At 40.6% G+C, this 19430-nt stretch overlaps 1 protein-coding gene across 2 annotated transcripts in view; it reads right to left on the reverse strand.

Moving 5' to 3' along the window:
- The window catches only part of FRMPD4 (FERM and PDZ domain containing 4), a 392551-nt gene that overhangs the window by 309543 nt on the left and 63578 nt on the right, over positions 1–19430 (reverse strand). Inside the window, exon 1 of one of the 2 annotated variants that reach the window (XM_060769958.2) lies at positions 10740–10916. The exons of the other annotated variant lie outside the window; for it this stretch is intronic. Within the exon in view, the coding sequence (XP_060625941.2) occupies positions 10740–10780 (41 nt within the window). The 5' untranslated portion in view covers positions 10781–10916. Of the gene's footprint in view, positions 1–10739; positions 10917–19430 lie in introns of those variants that run through there. 2 annotated transcript variants of the gene reach the window in all.

Raw genomic sequence — 19430 nt, forward strand, 5'->3', positions numbered from 1 at the left:
CAGCAAGTGATTCAATGAATTATCTAGCTCAGTGCTTCCCAGCATGTAGTCTGTTGACCACCAGTGGTCTGCAGGAATAAAAAATATGGTCCAAGGCCTCACCATTACTACACTGTTGCCTCAAAACCACTCAGCAATGAGATCGACTGGTCTCGTGAAACCCTCTTATAGTGCTGAGGCAACGGGGATGTCAGGATGGGAGAGGCTGACTACTCACGAAAGATTACTACTACCACATTAGCTCTAGATTATTAAATATTGGTTTCTGTGGGTGAGCAGATGGTGACTACTGGATGGCATATGTTCTGTATCAGAACTAGAGCTGATGTGGAAACTGGAGCCAATGCAATTTTCTGAATCAGAACCACAAATAACCAAACCGAATCTAAAGTTGACCAAAAACTGATTCGTAATCCTTTTGGTAGTCTTGTTGGAGAGTGATCTCTGGTCAAAGTGGTTCCTGGTCCAAAAAAAAAAAAAAAAAAGGTTGGAAACCACTAATCTAGCTGAAACCAATAACTGCATTCAGGTAATTGATTTGAGCCCCCGGTGGTGCAGTGGGTTAAAGCGCTGAGCTGCTGTACTTTCTGACTGAAAGGTCACAGGTTCGAATCCGGGGAGCGAGGTAAGCTCCCGCTTCTGCCAGCCTAGCAGTTCGACAGCATGCAAATGTGAGTAGATCAATAAACACTGCTCTGGCAGCAAGGTAACGGCGCTCCATGTAGTCATGCCAGCCACATGACCTTGGAGGTGTCTATGGACAATGCTGGCTCTTTGGCTTAGAAATTAAGAAAAGCACCAACCCCCAGAGTCAGACACAACTGGACTTATTGTCAGGGAAAACCTTTACCTTTAACCTAATTGATTCAAATGGCAGGAAAAGAAACCACAGCACTAGCAAGCGAATAGGAAGTAAGCCTCACAGTGAGATCCCTCTGGATTCAGACACCATGGGCTGAACGTTGCCCACTCCTGAACTATACAACTTTTAAACTTCTTCATGTTTCAACTGCAAGTGACCAGGAGGAGAACCTACACGTTCATTCATTCCTAACAAGCAGAATTCTGACTTACTGTAACATGCAAATACAACCATTTGATTGGATTGCTAACAATATTCTAGTCATTCTGGAGCTATATATAATCCAATAGAAATCAGGGTTCATCCCTGCTATAACTGTCTGGGGACTAGAATGGGTGGTTGAGAGCATATAGTCAATCCACTCCAAGAAGGAAAAAGAATACAAGGGCATATAAGGTTTCTGAAGGGACTTTTACTCAGTTTAGTTTGAGGTTGCATGACAGTATTGTCAGTGGAAGAGTAAGCGGGTGGGGTGGGTGGTGGGTGGGAGAGGGTTTAAATGGCTTGCACTTCCCATCCACCATTTCTCTTGGCCTCCCAGTTCCTATGAAAATGAACTGTCTCTATATAAAATCCTCTTTGAATCTGGTCTCTCCCTGTGTTGGCTTATCAACTGCACTTAGCAGGCCATGATTATCTTTCCTGCCTTTGCCCCAACTCCCTAAGGCTTTGGATACTATTGCTCTTCTTTTAGTTTTTTTTTTTTTTTTGCCTCACTTCAGGGAGGTAATGGTATGATGTTGCATATCATTTTTTCACATGATTACAAAAACTATTTTATCCCTATACTTAATGTGAAAATAGGCTGGGATGGTATGGCCAAACTCAAACTAAAGGCAGAGGTTTTCCTTTGTGTCTTTTGCTCGGGCTTGAGATTCTACTAAATTGCCCTTTACAGATTATCTCGGTATCCCTTAAGGAGAAAGCAAGAATGTCTGAAAGGTAAAAGACATATTCATGGAATATAACAATGGCTGGTTTTTGATTTTGCAAAGCTGCCTTTCCCTCTGGTGCTCAAAGAAGCAGGACAGGATCCTGTTCTCAGTTCACAGACCAGAAATCAGTTAGTCAGCTAGCATAAACTGACAGAGATTAATCCTGTCCCAAAGAGTGAACCATATATATATGTCATAGAAATCTCCTTTTCCTACAGTAGTATTTAACCTCATCTGTCATTGCACAACTGCGGGTTAATTCAACCTCATGGGGATTTGAGATATCCATGGGAACATTAATACAGCCACAGAGGATTTTTATCCTCTTGTAGAATATATCTGTTTGATGGTTAAATATTTGAATACTATGCGATGCTTCATACCTTACCTGAGGCAGGTTTTCTTATCTTACAAGGGCCTCTTGGTGAACAATGTAAACTTACCATTTTAGCTTCAGTGGCTTCAAAAGAGAATTAAAGAATACCAAGGGTTCGGATTAGAACTGATATATATTTTTCTCCCATTATGTGAACTCAGTGTATGGTGGGAGTCGGGGCCATGGGATTTGAACTCCAAAAAAAATCAACAATTCAGCAACTGCCTCCAGCCTACCCTATTGCTGCTCTGAATAAACTGGCAACTCTGGTGCATAGGGACTTAGGCTAGATCTACACTGCCCTACATCCCAGGATCTGTTCCCAGATTATCTGACAGAGTAAACTCATATAATCCATTTCAAATCAGATAATCTGGGATCAGATTGTGGGATATAGAGCAGTGTAGATCCAGCCTCAATCCCTATGCACCAGATCCATCCTTTGAAGCAATTAAGTTATCTGTGACTGAACTCTATCCAAGTTGACCTCATAGTTCTAACCATTAGGCTCCTATCGCACACCTTGCTCCTTTCCTCTAAAATCCATCCCTGGACCTGATACCCTGGCCATCAAAGTGACCCAAAAAGTGGACATGTTAATCAGTAGGCTCAGTCAGTGCGGTAATGTTTGAGTGAATCTTCCTTATCAAAACTGAATTAAAACATTTAGGCAGAGATGTAAAAAATAAAAACAGTAAGAGAGAAAAAGCAGGAGGCGGAATCTAGATTTCCATTGCTTACTCACACAGTAACTTGTAACATGTTAGTTTTAAACAATTGGCACTTCTCTTTGAATCCTTCCCACATTCTCAGCTGCCTCAAATTTATTCAGTCCTCCTCCATTCCCCTCTTCCTCACTGGCTCTATTTATATACCTACTTGGCCCCATCGGTGTTTCTTACTGGTGCTATTTAATAATTGTATAGACAAGCTTCTGGTTTTTACCCTTGTCCCTCATTTGCTCCACTTCATAGTATTCCATGAGTTGTGATTGACAGGCGCTACCCAGGCTTGTCCAACTCATCACTTCACACTTTCGAATACCCTCTCAGACTATTTGTTTATTGTTTAGCATTGTATCTTCTTAGTAGAAACACTTTCTGTACTCCCACACATCACACCACCTGCTACCACCAACTGAGCAGTTTAGGTAATTTAAGACTCTGTTTCTGGTTTTCTTTTTAGATTTAAGTGTATATTGCTTCATTTCATTCAAAGCCCTGTTGCATTTGGACACCCTCCTGCTCATTCTGCTGTATGGGGCCTTGGTCTTTTGCTGTTAAGTACTTCTGCAATGGCACCATCACCAGATAGGTCAACAGGACATTCTCTGGTCTGAATCTGGCCAAATGTAACCTAGCAGATGTCTCTGAACTGTAACTTCAATAATACCTCCATCACTGGATTTATTGATAATTATCAGTTATGGGAACAGATACCCAGAAACATCTGCAGAACTAGTTATTTATTTATTGTTATTATTATTTTGGGCATTTCTCTCCTGTCCTTCTCACCTCCGAATTGGGACTCAGGACGGCTTACAGCAGGCAGTCATTAGATGCCAAAAAACAATACATTAAAACACAGAGTTACAATTAACACAGTTAAAACAATTATAAGCATTCAATTAAAAACAGTTTGTCGGTTCAAAACATAATCCAAATCTTGCGGTTCACTAAAACATTATTTTCCCAGTTGATCCATTTATTGCACAAATGCTTGATCCCAAAGCCAGGATTTGAGTTTTTTTCTGAAAGGTCAGGAAGGAGGGGGTGGATATAATATTATTGGGGAGAGAGTTCCACAGCTGAGGGACTACCATGGAGAAGGCCCTGTCTCTCGTCCCCACCAGTCATGACTGCGAAGGAGGTGGGACCGAGAGCAGGGCCTCCCCAGATGATCTTAACATCCTTGGTGGTTTGTAGAAGGAGATACAACCGGACAGGTAAACTGGGTCAAAATCGTTTAGAGCTTTTTAGGCTAAAGCCAGCATTGAATTGTGCTCAGAAGCTAATAGGCAGCCACTGGAGCTGGCGTAACAGGGGAGTTGTGCGCTCCTGTACCTCACCCCAGTGAACAGCCTGGCTGCCAAACATTGGACTAGCTGGAGCTTCCAAGTAGTCTTCAGAAGCAACCCCACATAGAGTGCGTTGCAGTAATCTATTTGGTATGTAACAAGAGTGTGGACCACCGTGGCCAAGTCAGACCTCCCAGTGTCTGCAAAAAATTAAAAGAATATGCTTATCACTGAGCTATGGAGAGACCAATGATCTGTAGTGTAGTGCTTTGTGATTAGGGCTGCAACTTAAACTCTGCATTAAATTAATGCTAATTTCAAGAAGATGTTGTTGTATTCAAAGTCCAGTGAAACCCTCAACAGTAATTGGTGTACTGCTGTCTCATGATTATGTCTCTTGATGGACAACTTCAAGAATCCCACCATCCTTGCCCATGATCATCACAGCTTGGAGGCTATGAGGTATAGCTTGTCTGTGTCCTATGGTCCCACTTGGGATACCTCTGTTTTAAAGGGTGGACCTACAAAAAAGTCATGCACCTGTCATGACAATGATGCAGCAAGAAGAGAATGGAATAGAAGGACTCTGGTGGGGAAGGTACTTCTTACGGTTTGGTTAAAATGCACGATTTCAGCCTTTAGCTTTCCAAGATAGTAAAGTTGCCCAAGAAAAATGCTTGCATTATTTTTTATTTTGCAGCTTGATCAAACTTTAAGCAACAAACAACTTCCAAGATACAAAAGTAGCTAATAAAATATTTTAAAATGGGGGCCTGCTTTAAGTAAAAAATAAAGCTGAAAAAGTTTATTTAAGAAAATAGATTTGTTACTATGCTGTGTTGCTGAGACAAGAAACACCATATGTTGTGATTGTGTAAAGTGGTCACACTAAGTTATATAATGTATAATAATTTTGTTTCAATGGAATGTTACTGTTGATTTTACAAGACTGCATCTCTGTTCCCGTTCTCTTTTCAAAGTGAGAGCAATGGGATGGTTCTATTTGCCCATTATAATGTCATCAAACTCAAATAATCTAATTTTCTCCTTAACTCAATGACACCATGAGATCCCTGCCTAAGATCAGAGTGTAAGCAATCCTTTCAAGAAAAAATGAAGATGTTACCAAAGCAGCAGAAGAAAAAATAAACTATTGTAACAATATACAACAGTGTAGACATTGAAGTTGTATTTTCTATTTTTTGATGCCAAAAGCCCTGTCTCAGAAAAGAGATCTTCCAAAACAAAAATGCACTTTTGTTCTAGCTCGCTAGAACATATGTGAAGCCTTATTGGTCAGCAGGCTTTGATTTCTTTTGTCCTCCCTCAACAATGAGAACACAGAGTGCTGAGGGAAAGTATGGGGCTCAGTGCAATTGATGTATAGGTTCTCCAGAAATTCAGGTCATTTATTACCTAGGTTTGTATGGCTGAAATCAATATCATTTATGTATTTATTAATTTGCTATATTTATAACCCGCCCTTCTTCACCCCAAAGGGAACTCAGCGCGGCTTACAAAACTATATCAAAAATACAATGCCACATCATACGCACAACAATAAACATACCATATCAAATTATAAAACTGTTAAAACATATACAGTTAAAACATATAAATACAGTAAAACAGATTAAAACATACAAAGTGCCGAGTCATGGTTTCCATACTTCTTGGTTTTCCCATAGTCTTCGTCAAAGAGGAGTTTTTCCCTATTAGCAAATCCATGATCTCCTTTATTCTCTCTTTGTTGCTCTACATGTTATTTGTTGGATTTCTACTAGGGTCTGTATCCAATATACAATTTTGATCCAGGGATGTAATAGATTCAGTGTTTGGCATAGTAGCAGTGTAACAGCTGAAACTCTAGCTGAAGATAAGGAGAAGTTCAAACTAGATACAATATGTTCAACAAAATTGTTTGGGCTTTTTTTGACATATATTTCTGACATGATTGTCAGAAATATGCTTAATAGAACTTTTATTTATTTATCTACCCTATTTATGCCCCACCTTTCTCAACCCTGGAGGGGACTCAAGGTGGCTTACATATAGGCAATTATTCAATGCCTTAGAGCAGTTGTTCTCAACCTGTGGATCCCCAGATGTTTTGGCCTACAACTCCCAGAAATCCTAACCAGTTTACCAACTGTTAGGATTTCAGGGAGCTGAAGGCCAAAACACCTGGGGACCAACAGGTTGAGAACACTGCCTTAGAGCAACAAACAATTCTAATGACATTTACATTAAAATGTAAATCCACATTAAACACTTAAAAGCATTACATTCAATATTAAAATCATGCCATCCATAATCATAATTCAGGACCGTTCCAATAGTCATTGCACCTATTCCATATCTATTATTGCATTGCAACTATTCTCCGAAGGCTTGATCCCAAAGCCACATTTTTCCTTTCCTTCTGAAGGCCAGGAGGGAAGTGGCTGATCTAATGTTGCTGGAGAGGGAGTTCCACAGCCGAGGGGCCACCACTGAGAAGGCCCTGTCTCTCATTCCCACCAATTGTGCCTGCAAAGAAGGCGGGACTAAGAGCAGGGCCTGCCCAAACGATCTTAATCCCAGCAGGTGGCACAAGCCAGGTGAGCGGCTTCCCGCGAAGCCAAGCTACGTGGGAAGCCCCTCGCCTGGCTCGCGCCACCCGCTGGGTATGGCAAGCGGCAAAAGCCAGGTGAGGGAGGCACCACCATGCAGCCTGGCCTCACAGAAAGCCCCTCGCCTGGCTCTCACAGCATTAGGCCAGGCCATGCGGTGGTGCCCCCCTCATCTGACTTTTGCTGTTTGCCAGACCCAATGGGCGGCGCGAGCCAGGTGAGGGGTTTCCTGCGGGCCAGGCTGTGCAGGAAGCCCCTCGCCTGGCTCATGCCACCTGCCGGGACTGGCAAGCAGCGAAAGCTAGGCAAGAAGTTTCCTGCGAGGCCAGGTTGTTGCGGTGCAGCCTCCCTCACCTGACTTTTGCTGCTTGCCAGACCTGGCAGGCAGCGCAAGCCAGGAAAGGGAGGCACCACCAGGCGTCCTGGCCTTGCGCGACGCCTCTCGCTTAGCTCGTGCCACCCTGGTCATGGACAAAAAATGGAGAATAGAGGCATCACTGGTGGAGGGGGCGGGGCCAATGACATGGCGATGCGACCCCTCCAAAATGGCCAGGGGACCTCTGTGGGGGTCACAACCCTCAGGTTGAGTACTGCTGACCTAGAAGCACAGGGTTAACAAAAGGAAGCACAAGATCAGCAAAACTCCTAGGATAAGGTTGAACTCCAGTCCTTGAGGCAAACGTGCTACTGCCCATCACTATCCTATAAAGATCAGGACTTCACTTCCACTTGTTTGGTCTCATCCAACTCAGTGCAACAGGGAGAATAATTTTGTCAGTATATTAGCAACATCTTGCTACAAAGCTCCAAATACTTCAGTGGTTTCATAGATATTGACATAACCGAACCATGTGGGATTCCAGTTTTAAAAGCTATGGTATTAACCCAAGGTCTCACAGCTTGACTTCATGGATATGAACTTAGAGGGCAGAACTGGAAACCCTGGAATGCAGTGTCCCCATTTTCCAATTCAGCCAGGCCATCCAGAGATTTGATAATATTCAGGGCTGCCAAAATATAAGCAGGATGAATTTCCCACATTTTGTCTCTGGCAAATGCCATCCAGCAAGGCATTCAAAAGACTGATTTTTTTCTATTCTTGTCCCTGCCAGATCCATAGAACTTTCATTCTTGTTTCCAAATTACTTAGCATTCTATTCATGTGCTGAAGTTGCTCTTCAATTGTTTAGCAGAATAGATGGATAACTGGTTTTTAAAAATCTCTGTAATGCTACCATCTTGAACACACAAACCAGGAAGTAAACCTCTTTGAGCTAAACTGAATGAATATCTGAGTAGACATGAATACAATTGGGTTCTATCTCATGCATGCTTATGTGAAAATCAGTTTGATGCTCCTTGACACTTCTAGAAATAAAAGATGCAGGATATAAATAGTAGAATAAGCTTATTGCTAGCTCTGAAAACAGAGAAACTATATTTAATATTGAGGCAATATGTCACCCCAGAAAATGGAATTCTGCTTCTACTGTGCTGTGACTGCCATGCACAATAATTGCAAGTTGCTTGAAATTGTGACAGAAGAAAAACATAAACAGTGAAAGTATCATAATAATTCAGTGAATCAAACAGAACTGACAATTCACTTGGGAGGGCTTTTAATGGAATATAATAGAATATCATTTCTAAAGCTATAGCAGTTTATGAGAACAGATAGTTACTTTGTATGCCTTCATAGACTCATAGGGTTGGAAGAGACCACACGGATCATCCAGTCCAGCCCCTGCTGTTAGGAATTGTGGGAGTTGAAGTCCAAAACACCTGGAGGGCCAAAGTTTGCCCATGCCTGATTTAGAGATTCTGCTAGGGAAATCAGTATATCTATGTGAATTAACCTGGAACATCCTGCTTTCTCAGAGAAAAATACTCTCAATAAGGAATACAATCATACTTCATGTGATGCTGCTTGGATGTGTATACAAAAAAAAAGTCTCATAAACAGAATATAGTTATATGTTTTCTGCTGCCTTAGAAACTAGGATGCAGAACAATGGCTTCAAACTACAAGAAAGGAGATTCCTCCTGAACATGAAGAAGAACTTCCTGACTGTGAGAGCTGTTCAGCAGTGGAACTCTCTGCCCCGGAATGTGGTGGAGGCTCCTTCTTTGGAGGCTTTTAAACAGAGGCTGGATGACCATACGTTGGGGTGCTTTGAATGCAATTTTCCTGCTTCTTGGCAGGGGGTTGGACTGGATGGCCCATGAAGTCTCTTCCTACTCTACGTTTCTACGATTCTATATGTTATAATTTGGAAAAACTAGAGAATCCATGGATTTTTTAAAAATTAACACAGTTATCTGAACATGTTACTAAATTCTGTATACATGAATATTTGTACCTTTCACACTGATTTTTCACTATAATTGCAATTATTTCACACAGGGAGATTTTAAAGTGAGTTTGTCTATAGGTTTTATTTTGCTTTTTTGCCATCAGATTGTTAAACTCATAGCCAATTGTTGAACAATGAGATGATCTGTTAGATTTTGTTGTTGTTACTAAACATATTATCGCTGCTGCTACTATGTAATTTTGTTAATTTTCAAAGGATTCATACATCAAATCTACTGAAGTAATCTTAAAATAGGAGCTACCAGTGGCGGTATGGGTTAAACCCTTGTGCCAGCAGGACTGAAGACCCACAGTCAGAGGTTCAAATCTGGGGAGAGTGTGGATGAGCTCCCTCTGTCAGTTCCAGCTCCCCGTGCAGGGACATGAGGGAAGCCTCCTACAAGGATGGTAAAACATCAAAATATCCAGGTATCCCTTGGGCAACGTTCTTGCAGATGGCCAGTTCTCTCACACCAGAAGCGACTTGCTGTTTCTCAAGTCACTCCTGGCACACACAAAAATCTTAAAATGAACTAACAATATATCAGGCTGGCACGGCAGTCTGTAACATGAATCATAACATGAGGTTTTCAAGCTGTAAAATGTATTTTTACTATATTGCCAAAAGAATTGGATAGTTTTGATGTGACTACCATATTTTTCCCTCTGTTAATTCAAAAAGATAGTTGAGACATAAAAAATAGTCGTGGTATCTTAGCAATCAAAATATGCTTACTGGAGTATTTTCTGTGGCATGTTTGAGGCTAGCTGGTATATGAGGCTTCCAGCAGAGCTGAGTTCACATTTTTTGGAAAAAGAATAGTGGAGAATGCTTTAGTAAAAATCTGATTATACATTCACTGGTAATTTCCATTCCTCTGATCAGGCTGAAAATCAAGGAAGGACTGCACAGATTGCTTCAAAAAGAACTCCATGAGCCTGGCACTGAATGGGTTTGAACAGACCATCTTCCACATTTCTATTTCTTCTCCTAAAGTTGAGGGATCAAATATAGTGCTGAAATCTATAATTTTTGGCCTAAAATAACAATGCAAGTGACTTGAGACAGTGCATATCATAAAGAAATGAACACCAATTGCCTCCTATCTTTTAAACTGCCCAGAATCTGTCATGTTCCCCTACATGCCCTGGTCAATCCAGTACTTTAAAAAAAAACCAATGTTTAATATTGTACAGATACAGAACAATCTATGATTAGACTATTTATTAACTGTCAGAGAGTGAAACAGAATACAACCCATAACTCTTTTGCAAAGTACATAATTCAATACAACACCAAATAAGAAGAGGCTTCAAAAGCACTTCTTATTCACACATTTCTTGATCCAAGGAAGTGCTATTGCTCTCATTTTATTAGGGAAACAATGAATTCCTAAGCTAATCATTCTAATGCAATCCAACATTTTATTTTAATTGAGGTGAAAAACATATTTGTTTTAAGACAATAATATAGGCTAAACCAATCTCTCAGAGTGGGCACCTTGAATCAATGCCTTGAAAGTATTTAAATATTTAAATATTCATGCTTTTAAATATGAAACACAAAAGTCATATCATACTCACTGAATCACGGTAAATACTCCCAATGGCTTCTCATCATCCATTGTACTTAAAGGAACGGAGGGCACTTTTTAGAAAAGTCTTCTTAGTGAAAACATCTCACATTTGAGATCTTCTTGTTTTATCCAGTTCAGTTCTCCAAATGAAGTCAACCACAACACTGTTACTATTGTATTTGCAGCTTAAAAGTAAAAATAACTGATGCCCACTAGGCATAGGGCAGCTATTGTGTCACACTCGCATTGCATGCTTCTGTCAATATCACAGACATGAGGAATCAATGCACCAAACAAAAAAAGCAAAATCGTTCAGGGCTCTATGCTACAGAGCAATTTAAAACATCTTTCACTTTAAAAACATTTAAGCTTAACCTTGCAACTTGCCTTGAAATTAACCCAAATACAACCAGGACATTTTACAGCTTTGACCGGACACAAAAAGAATGTTAAGTGCATGTCTCTTACATAAAATCAAAGGGCTTTTATTAATTACTGTTCTACTTGCTGTCCTTCGTAGCAGAATTATTTGTGCTCGTCTTTTCTTAAATTGTATAGCTGGTCAAGTTGACCCAGCTGTGTCTTTAATAAAGCAGGCTGATAATTGTTCTATGAATGTAAGCCTGATATTAGCCTTAATGTGATAGAAATAAATTCCACTTATTTTAACTGAACTTACAATTTGTTCTTAGAAACCTTATATAAGTGGGAATGTTATATCGAAAGACTGGCCTCCCTAATAAATCCATAGATCACAGGCAGGCAATGGCTACTACCCCATCTGTCAGACAATTTGCATCATTTTGCAACTACTTTTTCCTAGTTTCCAACAAACCTCACAACCTCTGAGGATGCCTGCCATAGATGCAGATGAAATGTCAGGAGAGGATGCTTCTGGAACATGGCCATACAGCCCAGAAAACTCACCACCACCCAGTGATTCCAGCCATGAAAGCCTTCAACAATACAATTGCATCCGTCATAGATAGCATAGCTAATTCTTAAAGATGATGGGAGTTACAGTCTCAGAATATATGAGCGTTGGTAGATTTTCACCTTTGCAAAATAATAAAATGGGGAAATTGAGGTTTTCTTTTGAAATGTATTAAGAATTTTTCTTAAACTCTATGGAAGATACTGAAGTGCAAAAATGCTGTTTAGTTCATTTTACAGGTCCACAAATTCAGAGATGTTTTTGTATTTAGAATGAAAACAACATGATTATTTTCAAAACAAAATTAAATATTGGAAAAACCAGGCTGCTAGGTTTAACTTTTAATACTATAAAAATGCAAAAAGTTGTGAGAAATGTGAAATATGTCACACACTAAAACACAAAAGCATGTGTGGCCGTGGTCACAGTCCCTGAGACAAAGATTGTTTCATCTTCATCTACCTAAGTTTTATTATCTATTACCTCATCACACTAGAGAATGAATCCACTTCGAATCCGGTTTCTGCCTCTTGCAGAATTCTGGGGTTGTAGTTTAGGGAGGAGCCTTTAACAGCCTCACTAAACTACAACCCCCAGATTTCTGTAGGAGGCAGAAACCAGATTTAAAGTGGATTCATCCTCTCGGGCGATGTTGAGACTGTGTAGTTGCCCAAACTAAAAAAACAAACCAACATTTCATTAATGACAGCAAACTCACAAAAACCCTACAAATCTGAGAATGCCAAAGTTCAACTGCATATTTAAGCATGTAAGTGCTAACACAGGGTTGCCTGCTCTTTCTTCTGCTGGAAATTTAATCTATGAAATTACAACTACACCATAATGAAAATAGCTTTAAATTTTAAATTAAGCCAGTGCCAATGGTGAAGAATTTAATTTGGTTCATTTTTTTAAAAAAATAACAAAGACATCAAAATTAATAAATGAACACAGAGATGTTGGAGCACTCTAAGAACCACCATGTCAAGACTACACAGAGAAGCCACTGAAATCCACAAGCATATGGAAAATTTCAACAGAAAGGAGGAAAACCTGAAAATGAACAAAATCTGATTACCAGTATGAAAAAACTCTAAAATAAGGACAGTAAATAAGGAGCAACACTAAAAAGGGGGAATTCCAGACAATCAAGACCAGCTAACAGCTCGTAACAAAGGATCCCCCTAGGCAGGAAGCAGTCAGTCTTTTAAGCTGCAAGGCCATTCAATACTAATCAAGGTTACCATTCAATACTAATCAATAGGGCTGGGCGGTTTCGTTCGTTAATTTCATAATTCGTTATTAATTCGTTTTTTTTATAACGAAGCGATATTGAACCATTTAGGAGCAACTTAAAATCGAAACGAATTTTTAAATTTTATTTCGTTATTGTTTCGAAATTGTTTCGAAATTGTTTCGTTATTATTTCGTTATTATTTCCGTATGTCTGGTGCAAGTTTTATAGTTGTTGTTTGTTTTATAAAAAAATAAATTATCACACCAACAGTCAACAACAGAGGGAGAGGGAAGCTTCAGAAGTTCCCCCTGTCCCATTTGGAGGGTTTTTTTTAGCGTATTGCGCAATCGCGTCCGCCATTAACGAATCGATTCGTTATTGTTTCGAAATTGTTTCGTGATTTCCGAAATTTCGTAAATATCGAACTTTTTTAAAGAAAAAATTCGGAATTCTTTTAAATAACAAAACGCAAAAACCGTCTAAAAACGAATCGAGTTTAGAAACAAATTTTTCCGTGGTTGGACAGCCCTACTAATCAAGATGAAGGCAACATTCACACCTGCTTCAAGTAGACAAGAGTTCTTGCTCCCACTTTGGACATTTCACAGATATATATCTCACCTGCTTAGTTTCTAACAGACCTCACAAACTCTGAGGATGCCTGCCATAGGCAGGCCCGTAGCGAGAGGGGGGGAGTTTAGGGGTTCAACCCCCCCCCCGAAATGTTCCAGATTTTTTTTTAAAAAAACCTGGTTTACTCATGAATTTTAACTGGTTAACCAAATCCCCATGCTAAGTCTATGAGACGCAAAAAATCAAGAGTCCCTCCAGAACTGCAAGCACTATCTCAAGCAAATGTTAGCAATTCATTCACACTGTCATTACTTGCAGCAGTAGCCGATGTAGTTGTTCTGGTACAGCTGTACCAGGAGCTCCAACTTTATTTGCTTTGTATTAAATGTTTGCTTGCAGTCCTAGGTTTCAGGGACTCTGCAGATAGGTGGCTTCTTTGGTTGCAGTCATAGGGCAAGTCACCTGTCCATCATCCTTAAGTTTTGGTCCCGCCCCTTGCTCAGGGCAATTGGGAAGGGAAGGGAGGCATTTTTAGTTAGTCTCAGCAAGGTAAGCTTATGTATAGGATGTGTGCAAGCTTCCCCTGTACAAAAGCTTCAACCCTTAAGGCCTTCCGGGGGAGAAAGGTCTTAAGAGTCTCCAAAGAATTTCCAAGAAAACAGCCCTAAAGACCAAAGAACTCCAGCTGGAGAACATCTACTGCCTTGCTGGTAGGTCCACTCGGCGTTCAAGACGCAGTTCGACCCGGTAGCGGAGCCCATCACAGTAAGTGTTAGATTACAGTCAGCCTGGGAGAAGTTAAAATGGGGATTTTCCTTTAAAGAAGAAGTTATTGAAGACAGTTGCCTGTCCTTCGTAGGCAAGATTAGGAATTCACCAGTTGCCTAAAAGCTTGGAATAATTTGCTTAACTTTACTGAAGACAAGAAAAGTTTCTGTTTGACTGTTCATTAATAAAAGACTTTGTTGTACTTCTCAAGCCATCTAAAGACTGTTTGTGGTGGAAACCTCTGAGAACTTCTCTTTAGGCCCCCTGGCTTCCCGCTGGGCAAAGGTTGCACATCCTATTCTAAAGACAGTTATTTACAGGCCCAGCCCGCGACAGAACAGTACTGAAGCAACCAAGTTGGGGGGGAGAGGGGATGTTGAATGCTCTCATTAAGGAGGCCAGACTTGGTGGAGGTGGTTGACAAGGGCAGAGCTGCAGGCTATTGAAGGCTGCTCTGCTCCCTGCTGTGCTCTTTGCTTCAGCATGAGCTAGGAGGCAGGTTTCAACTCTCCCACTGCGAAATTTTCAACCCCCCCCCCCCCAAAATTTCAACCCCTCCCAAAAAATTTTTCTGGCTACGGCCCTGGCCATAGGTGTGGGTGAAACATCAGGAGAGAATGCTTCTGGAACATGGCCATATAGCCCAGAAAACTCACAGGAACCCAATGTCTTTATAGCTGAAATAGAAAGGGCTTGAGGTTTGTATTTTTAAATACCAGAGAAAGCAAAGCTGACAGATTTCTCCATTCCTACAATAAAATGTCAATTCCCAATGAAGGCATACTAAAGGTAAAACAGGATGATACAGTTGGGTCATTATCAGAAATGATTTTCAACATCCTACTTACCTTGTATTTACCATGTTTTGATTTGTCACTGAGAGGCAGGTACAAGTTTAATTTGTCAAGTTTCTGATATCTGAAACATGTATCTCTGATGAAATCTTTATTTTGGGGCTGGGGCAGCGGGGGCAGCGGTGGCAGCGGGGGGGGGGGGGGTAATCAAAGTAAATTACAGACAGTATACCAGTACATCTGCAAATACATGTAGTTTGACCATTACATTCCCATATACATCTAGTTTAACTTTTATACTCGCTCATACATCTAGTTTGACCTTTAAAAAGAGAACTATTCAAAGTCCCCTTTCTGGCAACACTTTGCAATTGGATGTGATGTAAAAACTTACATACCTGCCATATGTAAGATGAAGGCAGTGGTACATTGGGCATTCATTGAATGAGAAAATCCCCTATGTTTTTTTTTTCTTCTGGAAGAGGAATGATGAAATCATTTGCCAAGGCACCAGGAGTTGTTTGGTAGTCTAATGAGCTTCTCAACTCACGGCATCTTCCATCAGTCACCACAAATATGCTATCTCCTCTACCAGCATCTTCTAAAAGATGGGCATGAAAGAGAGTGGATGCTCAGATGACTCTGCTGTAAAAAAAAAAAAAAATCTCCAAGCACGTTCTGGAGAAACTTCCAATACACCCAGTGAAGGCCAAGTAGGGCAGAAAGCGAGTGGATGCTACATCACCCACCTTCCAGCTGGCATTTCTCAAGGACCAAGGAAAAAACTAATGGGGAGAGTGGATAGTTAGGCCATTGTCCTCTTACTTTACATTTTATAGAACTTCCAAAACTCCCACCCATCAAGAGAAATTCCCCAGTCACCAGAAGAAAGCAATATCTTGCTACACACATTTTTCAGCCGTAGCAGCAGTTGCCATCTTTCTCTATTCTGTTCTTCCCCCCCCCCCCCCTTCAAGTCTGATGGTGACTACATTTCTTCTCCACTTACTTATTAACTCTCTTTCTCTTCTGGTTCTTCATGGCCAAAGCTTTCCAGTGTGGTGAAAGGTCCTTCCTTGGAGTCTTTTAAACAGAGGCTGAATGGCCATCTCTTAGGGATACTTTGTGCTTTTCCTGCATGGCAGGGGTTGGACTGGATGGCCCATGCAGTATCATCCAACACTACAATTCTATGATTCTATGAATCTCAGGTAGGAAAAGAAACCAGTGTGCCTTGGAGCCTCAGCATTGAAGAAGGAATGAAGGTGGTGGTCCCTGGACTTTCTATTTTAACTACCGAGAAACCAAAGAGCAGTATTGCTACTACAGATTACCTAGAAATCATATCTACCTAATTTGGCAGATCTGGACCTAAGTCCAACTGCTAGGCCCAAAAGATTTTCAGCTGGATGGTAAATCAACACTTATGTAAATGCAACTGATTACCCTAAATAGATCTACAGAGCTGCATGTCACAGATGAAAACTGGGACATGTGTAGCTGAACAACAACATGATGACAACTGTTATTAATGAGGGAAAATGCACAAACTAGGGCAGGTGGGTGACTTTATATCACTGTCTATAGACTTTTAATGCTATTAAATGTGATGCTGATGATCAAAGTACATTTGGGCATACATATAGAGAAATGCACAGTATGGTGTGCTAGTATGTCATATGTGCACAAATTATGCTCACATGCATTGCCCCATTCTACCACCATCCTATCCTTGGCTTACATGGACAGGGATTATATCACGAGAATTAGGCATAAATTGAGGGTAGAATCAGGCATAGATATATGGACTTTGTGTGTGCCTTGCATTTCTCTCATGGCCTTGCAGATGTGGCTTATTTTGTGACCTAGCACCATCAGCACTTCCATACTCTCAGCAAATCTTTATCACATCCATCTTCATCAGATCTCTATTATATGGCTTTTGGAAAAGGTTTTTCACTGTTTACATCAAGACTCTGAAGACCTAAATCCAATACTTCCCTTGATCTTAATATTATTTGTGCAGATCGAGAAATGGTTTCTCTATCTTTGAAATGTCTATCCCTCCATGCCAACCTGTCTACCAGTATTTCAACAACAAAATGATACTAGATGGTGAGATTGTGGAACTTACCTGCCACACAAAGTTTTAAGGTATCTGGATTTGTACCTAACAAACATAATTGATCTAAGCCTTCTAGCTATGAAAGTGGCATGAAAAATTGTCCCAGGTAAGTTTTAAATGACTAATTAATAAGAGACAATAAAAATTAATACTCAGCAAACCCAAATTGCATTAGGATATGAAGTTCAAAGCCATTTCCAGCACATTGAGTGAAGGAGACTACAGTTGTCATTGAAAGTAGTGGTAAAATTGCAAGTAGAGTACTGCATGTGACAGTACTCTACTTGCAATGTGATAGTAGGAGCCCAGAAATTTGTTTGAGAGCAAGAGTTCACACCATTAAAGTGAGGTTCCACTTCATTTTAACTCAAAGGTGAGCAAGTGTCGTCTCCCAGATGTATTTGGCGGACAAATCCCATTAGCCCTGGCCAGATGTGATGTTGTCCCTAGAAGAAATTATGCATGGGTGATCTTTGATTAATAATATGACATATTCAGAGCAGGGGGTTAAGCGTACAGTTGTTCCCTGGATAGACCTCTGAACATAACCAATTGAAAGGACTGATGGAAGTTTCAGTTGAAAAGATGTGGATGGCAGTTTCCTCCCCTATCCTGGTTTAAGAATGAATACCCCTCTTCCTTCCTTCCTTCCTTCCTTCCTTCCTTCCTTCCTTCCTTCCTTCCTTCCTTCCTTCCCTTCTCTCTCCACACACACTTAAGGCATTTTACTGATCTATTTGCCTAGCACACATTCTAATCCAATGTATTGTCTATATTTCCTTTCCTTCTCTCCCCATTTTTCCCCATCTTTGCATTTATACTTTTACAAAAATCAATGAATTCCAGACTTTGATCTCTCTCCCACCCCCACCCCAACCCCAACCCCAACCCCAACCCCAAAATACCTTGCAGACATTTTTAAGATTTCAGATACAGTCTGGGTGATGAACAGGTTTTTAATGGATGGCAATTTCCTAGGTGGTTGAATTAGTGCTGAAATGCTTTCTCTGGTTCACACGTGTAATTGCTCAGTCACCACCTCTAATGAATGGGCTTGTTTGAAAAGCAGGCTCTTAAGAAATGACCACAGTAGATGGAAAACCTTGGAAATAAAATTGCTACCAAGTTATTTTATATGGTATTTTTTTATTCATATGAGTAAGTGGTTGCACTGCAAGGCTGAATGTCAAACACTTTATTTCAATGACTGAGCATGCTTATTGCAAGATTGAATGGTTCACAGCTGTGTCATAATAGCAATTATTACAGCACAAGAGTTGAGAACAGGCACTAACAAAGCTGGCTTCAGACAAAAGAGTAAATGGCCAGAATTGGGGTTCTGGGACTCCCTCACAAAGTGATGTCTTTAGAAGGGTTACTTTTAAGCGATGTGTGCTGCCATTCTGTTGATAGTTTTCAAAGGCATATAAAAGACCATTTTCATTTAGTGTGAAGATAAATTTAAAACATAAGACTATTTTTCCCAGGGACAGACTTTGCACAAGCAAGTATAATTAAGGCTTTCCAGTTTCTCTGCTCAGAACGAGAGCTTTCCAATTGTGATAATCCGCCTTCTTGGCACCTGGTAAGACAGGGCGGGTGTACTATTCCTATTTACAGCTTTAAAATGTTGCTTTTGCAGACTACTGCCTCCACAGTCTCCCAGCTAGCAAGACAACTGGCCAAAAGTAAGGTTGAATCTGTCTTTCACTGCTCAGTGGAGCCCCTGGTGGCAAGGAGGAGGATGGAGAGTGGGAGAGGAGGAAAATCCTGCCCTTGACTTCACCTGAGTGCCAGTATACCAGCACAGAAGCAGAACGGTCCATCGCACCAAGAAGGTAAGGGGAACATTGCATGATTCGTAGCTACTGATGAGTTTTCCCTTTCAATAGAAGGAAAGAAGTTAACCATGGGTAGGAGACAGACTGCTGTGAGATAACAACCACCTTGTCTTCAATGCTGGTTTCCCCACTTCGTGTGATAAAGTCCTTAGAAGGGAAGGTGCATTTAATATGCTTACTCTCCGCATATCAAAGAATCATAGAATATTAGAGTTGGAAAAGACTACATGGGCCATCTTGTCCAAGCCCCTGCCATGCGGGAAAAGCACAATGACAGTGCCCCTGACAAATGACCAAATAGCCTCTGTTAAAAAGCTTCCAAGGAAGGAACTTCTACCACACTCCAAGGCAGAAAGTTCCATTGCTGAACAGCTCTTACAGTCAGGAAGTTCTTCATGTTCAGATGAAATCTCTTTTCCTGTAATT

This window comes from Anolis sagrei, chromosome 3 (genome assembly GCF_037176765.1).
Source record: "Anolis sagrei isolate rAnoSag1 chromosome 3, rAnoSag1.mat, whole genome shotgun sequence".
NCBI classification, from domain to species: Eukaryota; Metazoa; Chordata; class Lepidosauria; order Squamata; family Dactyloidae; genus Anolis; species Anolis sagrei.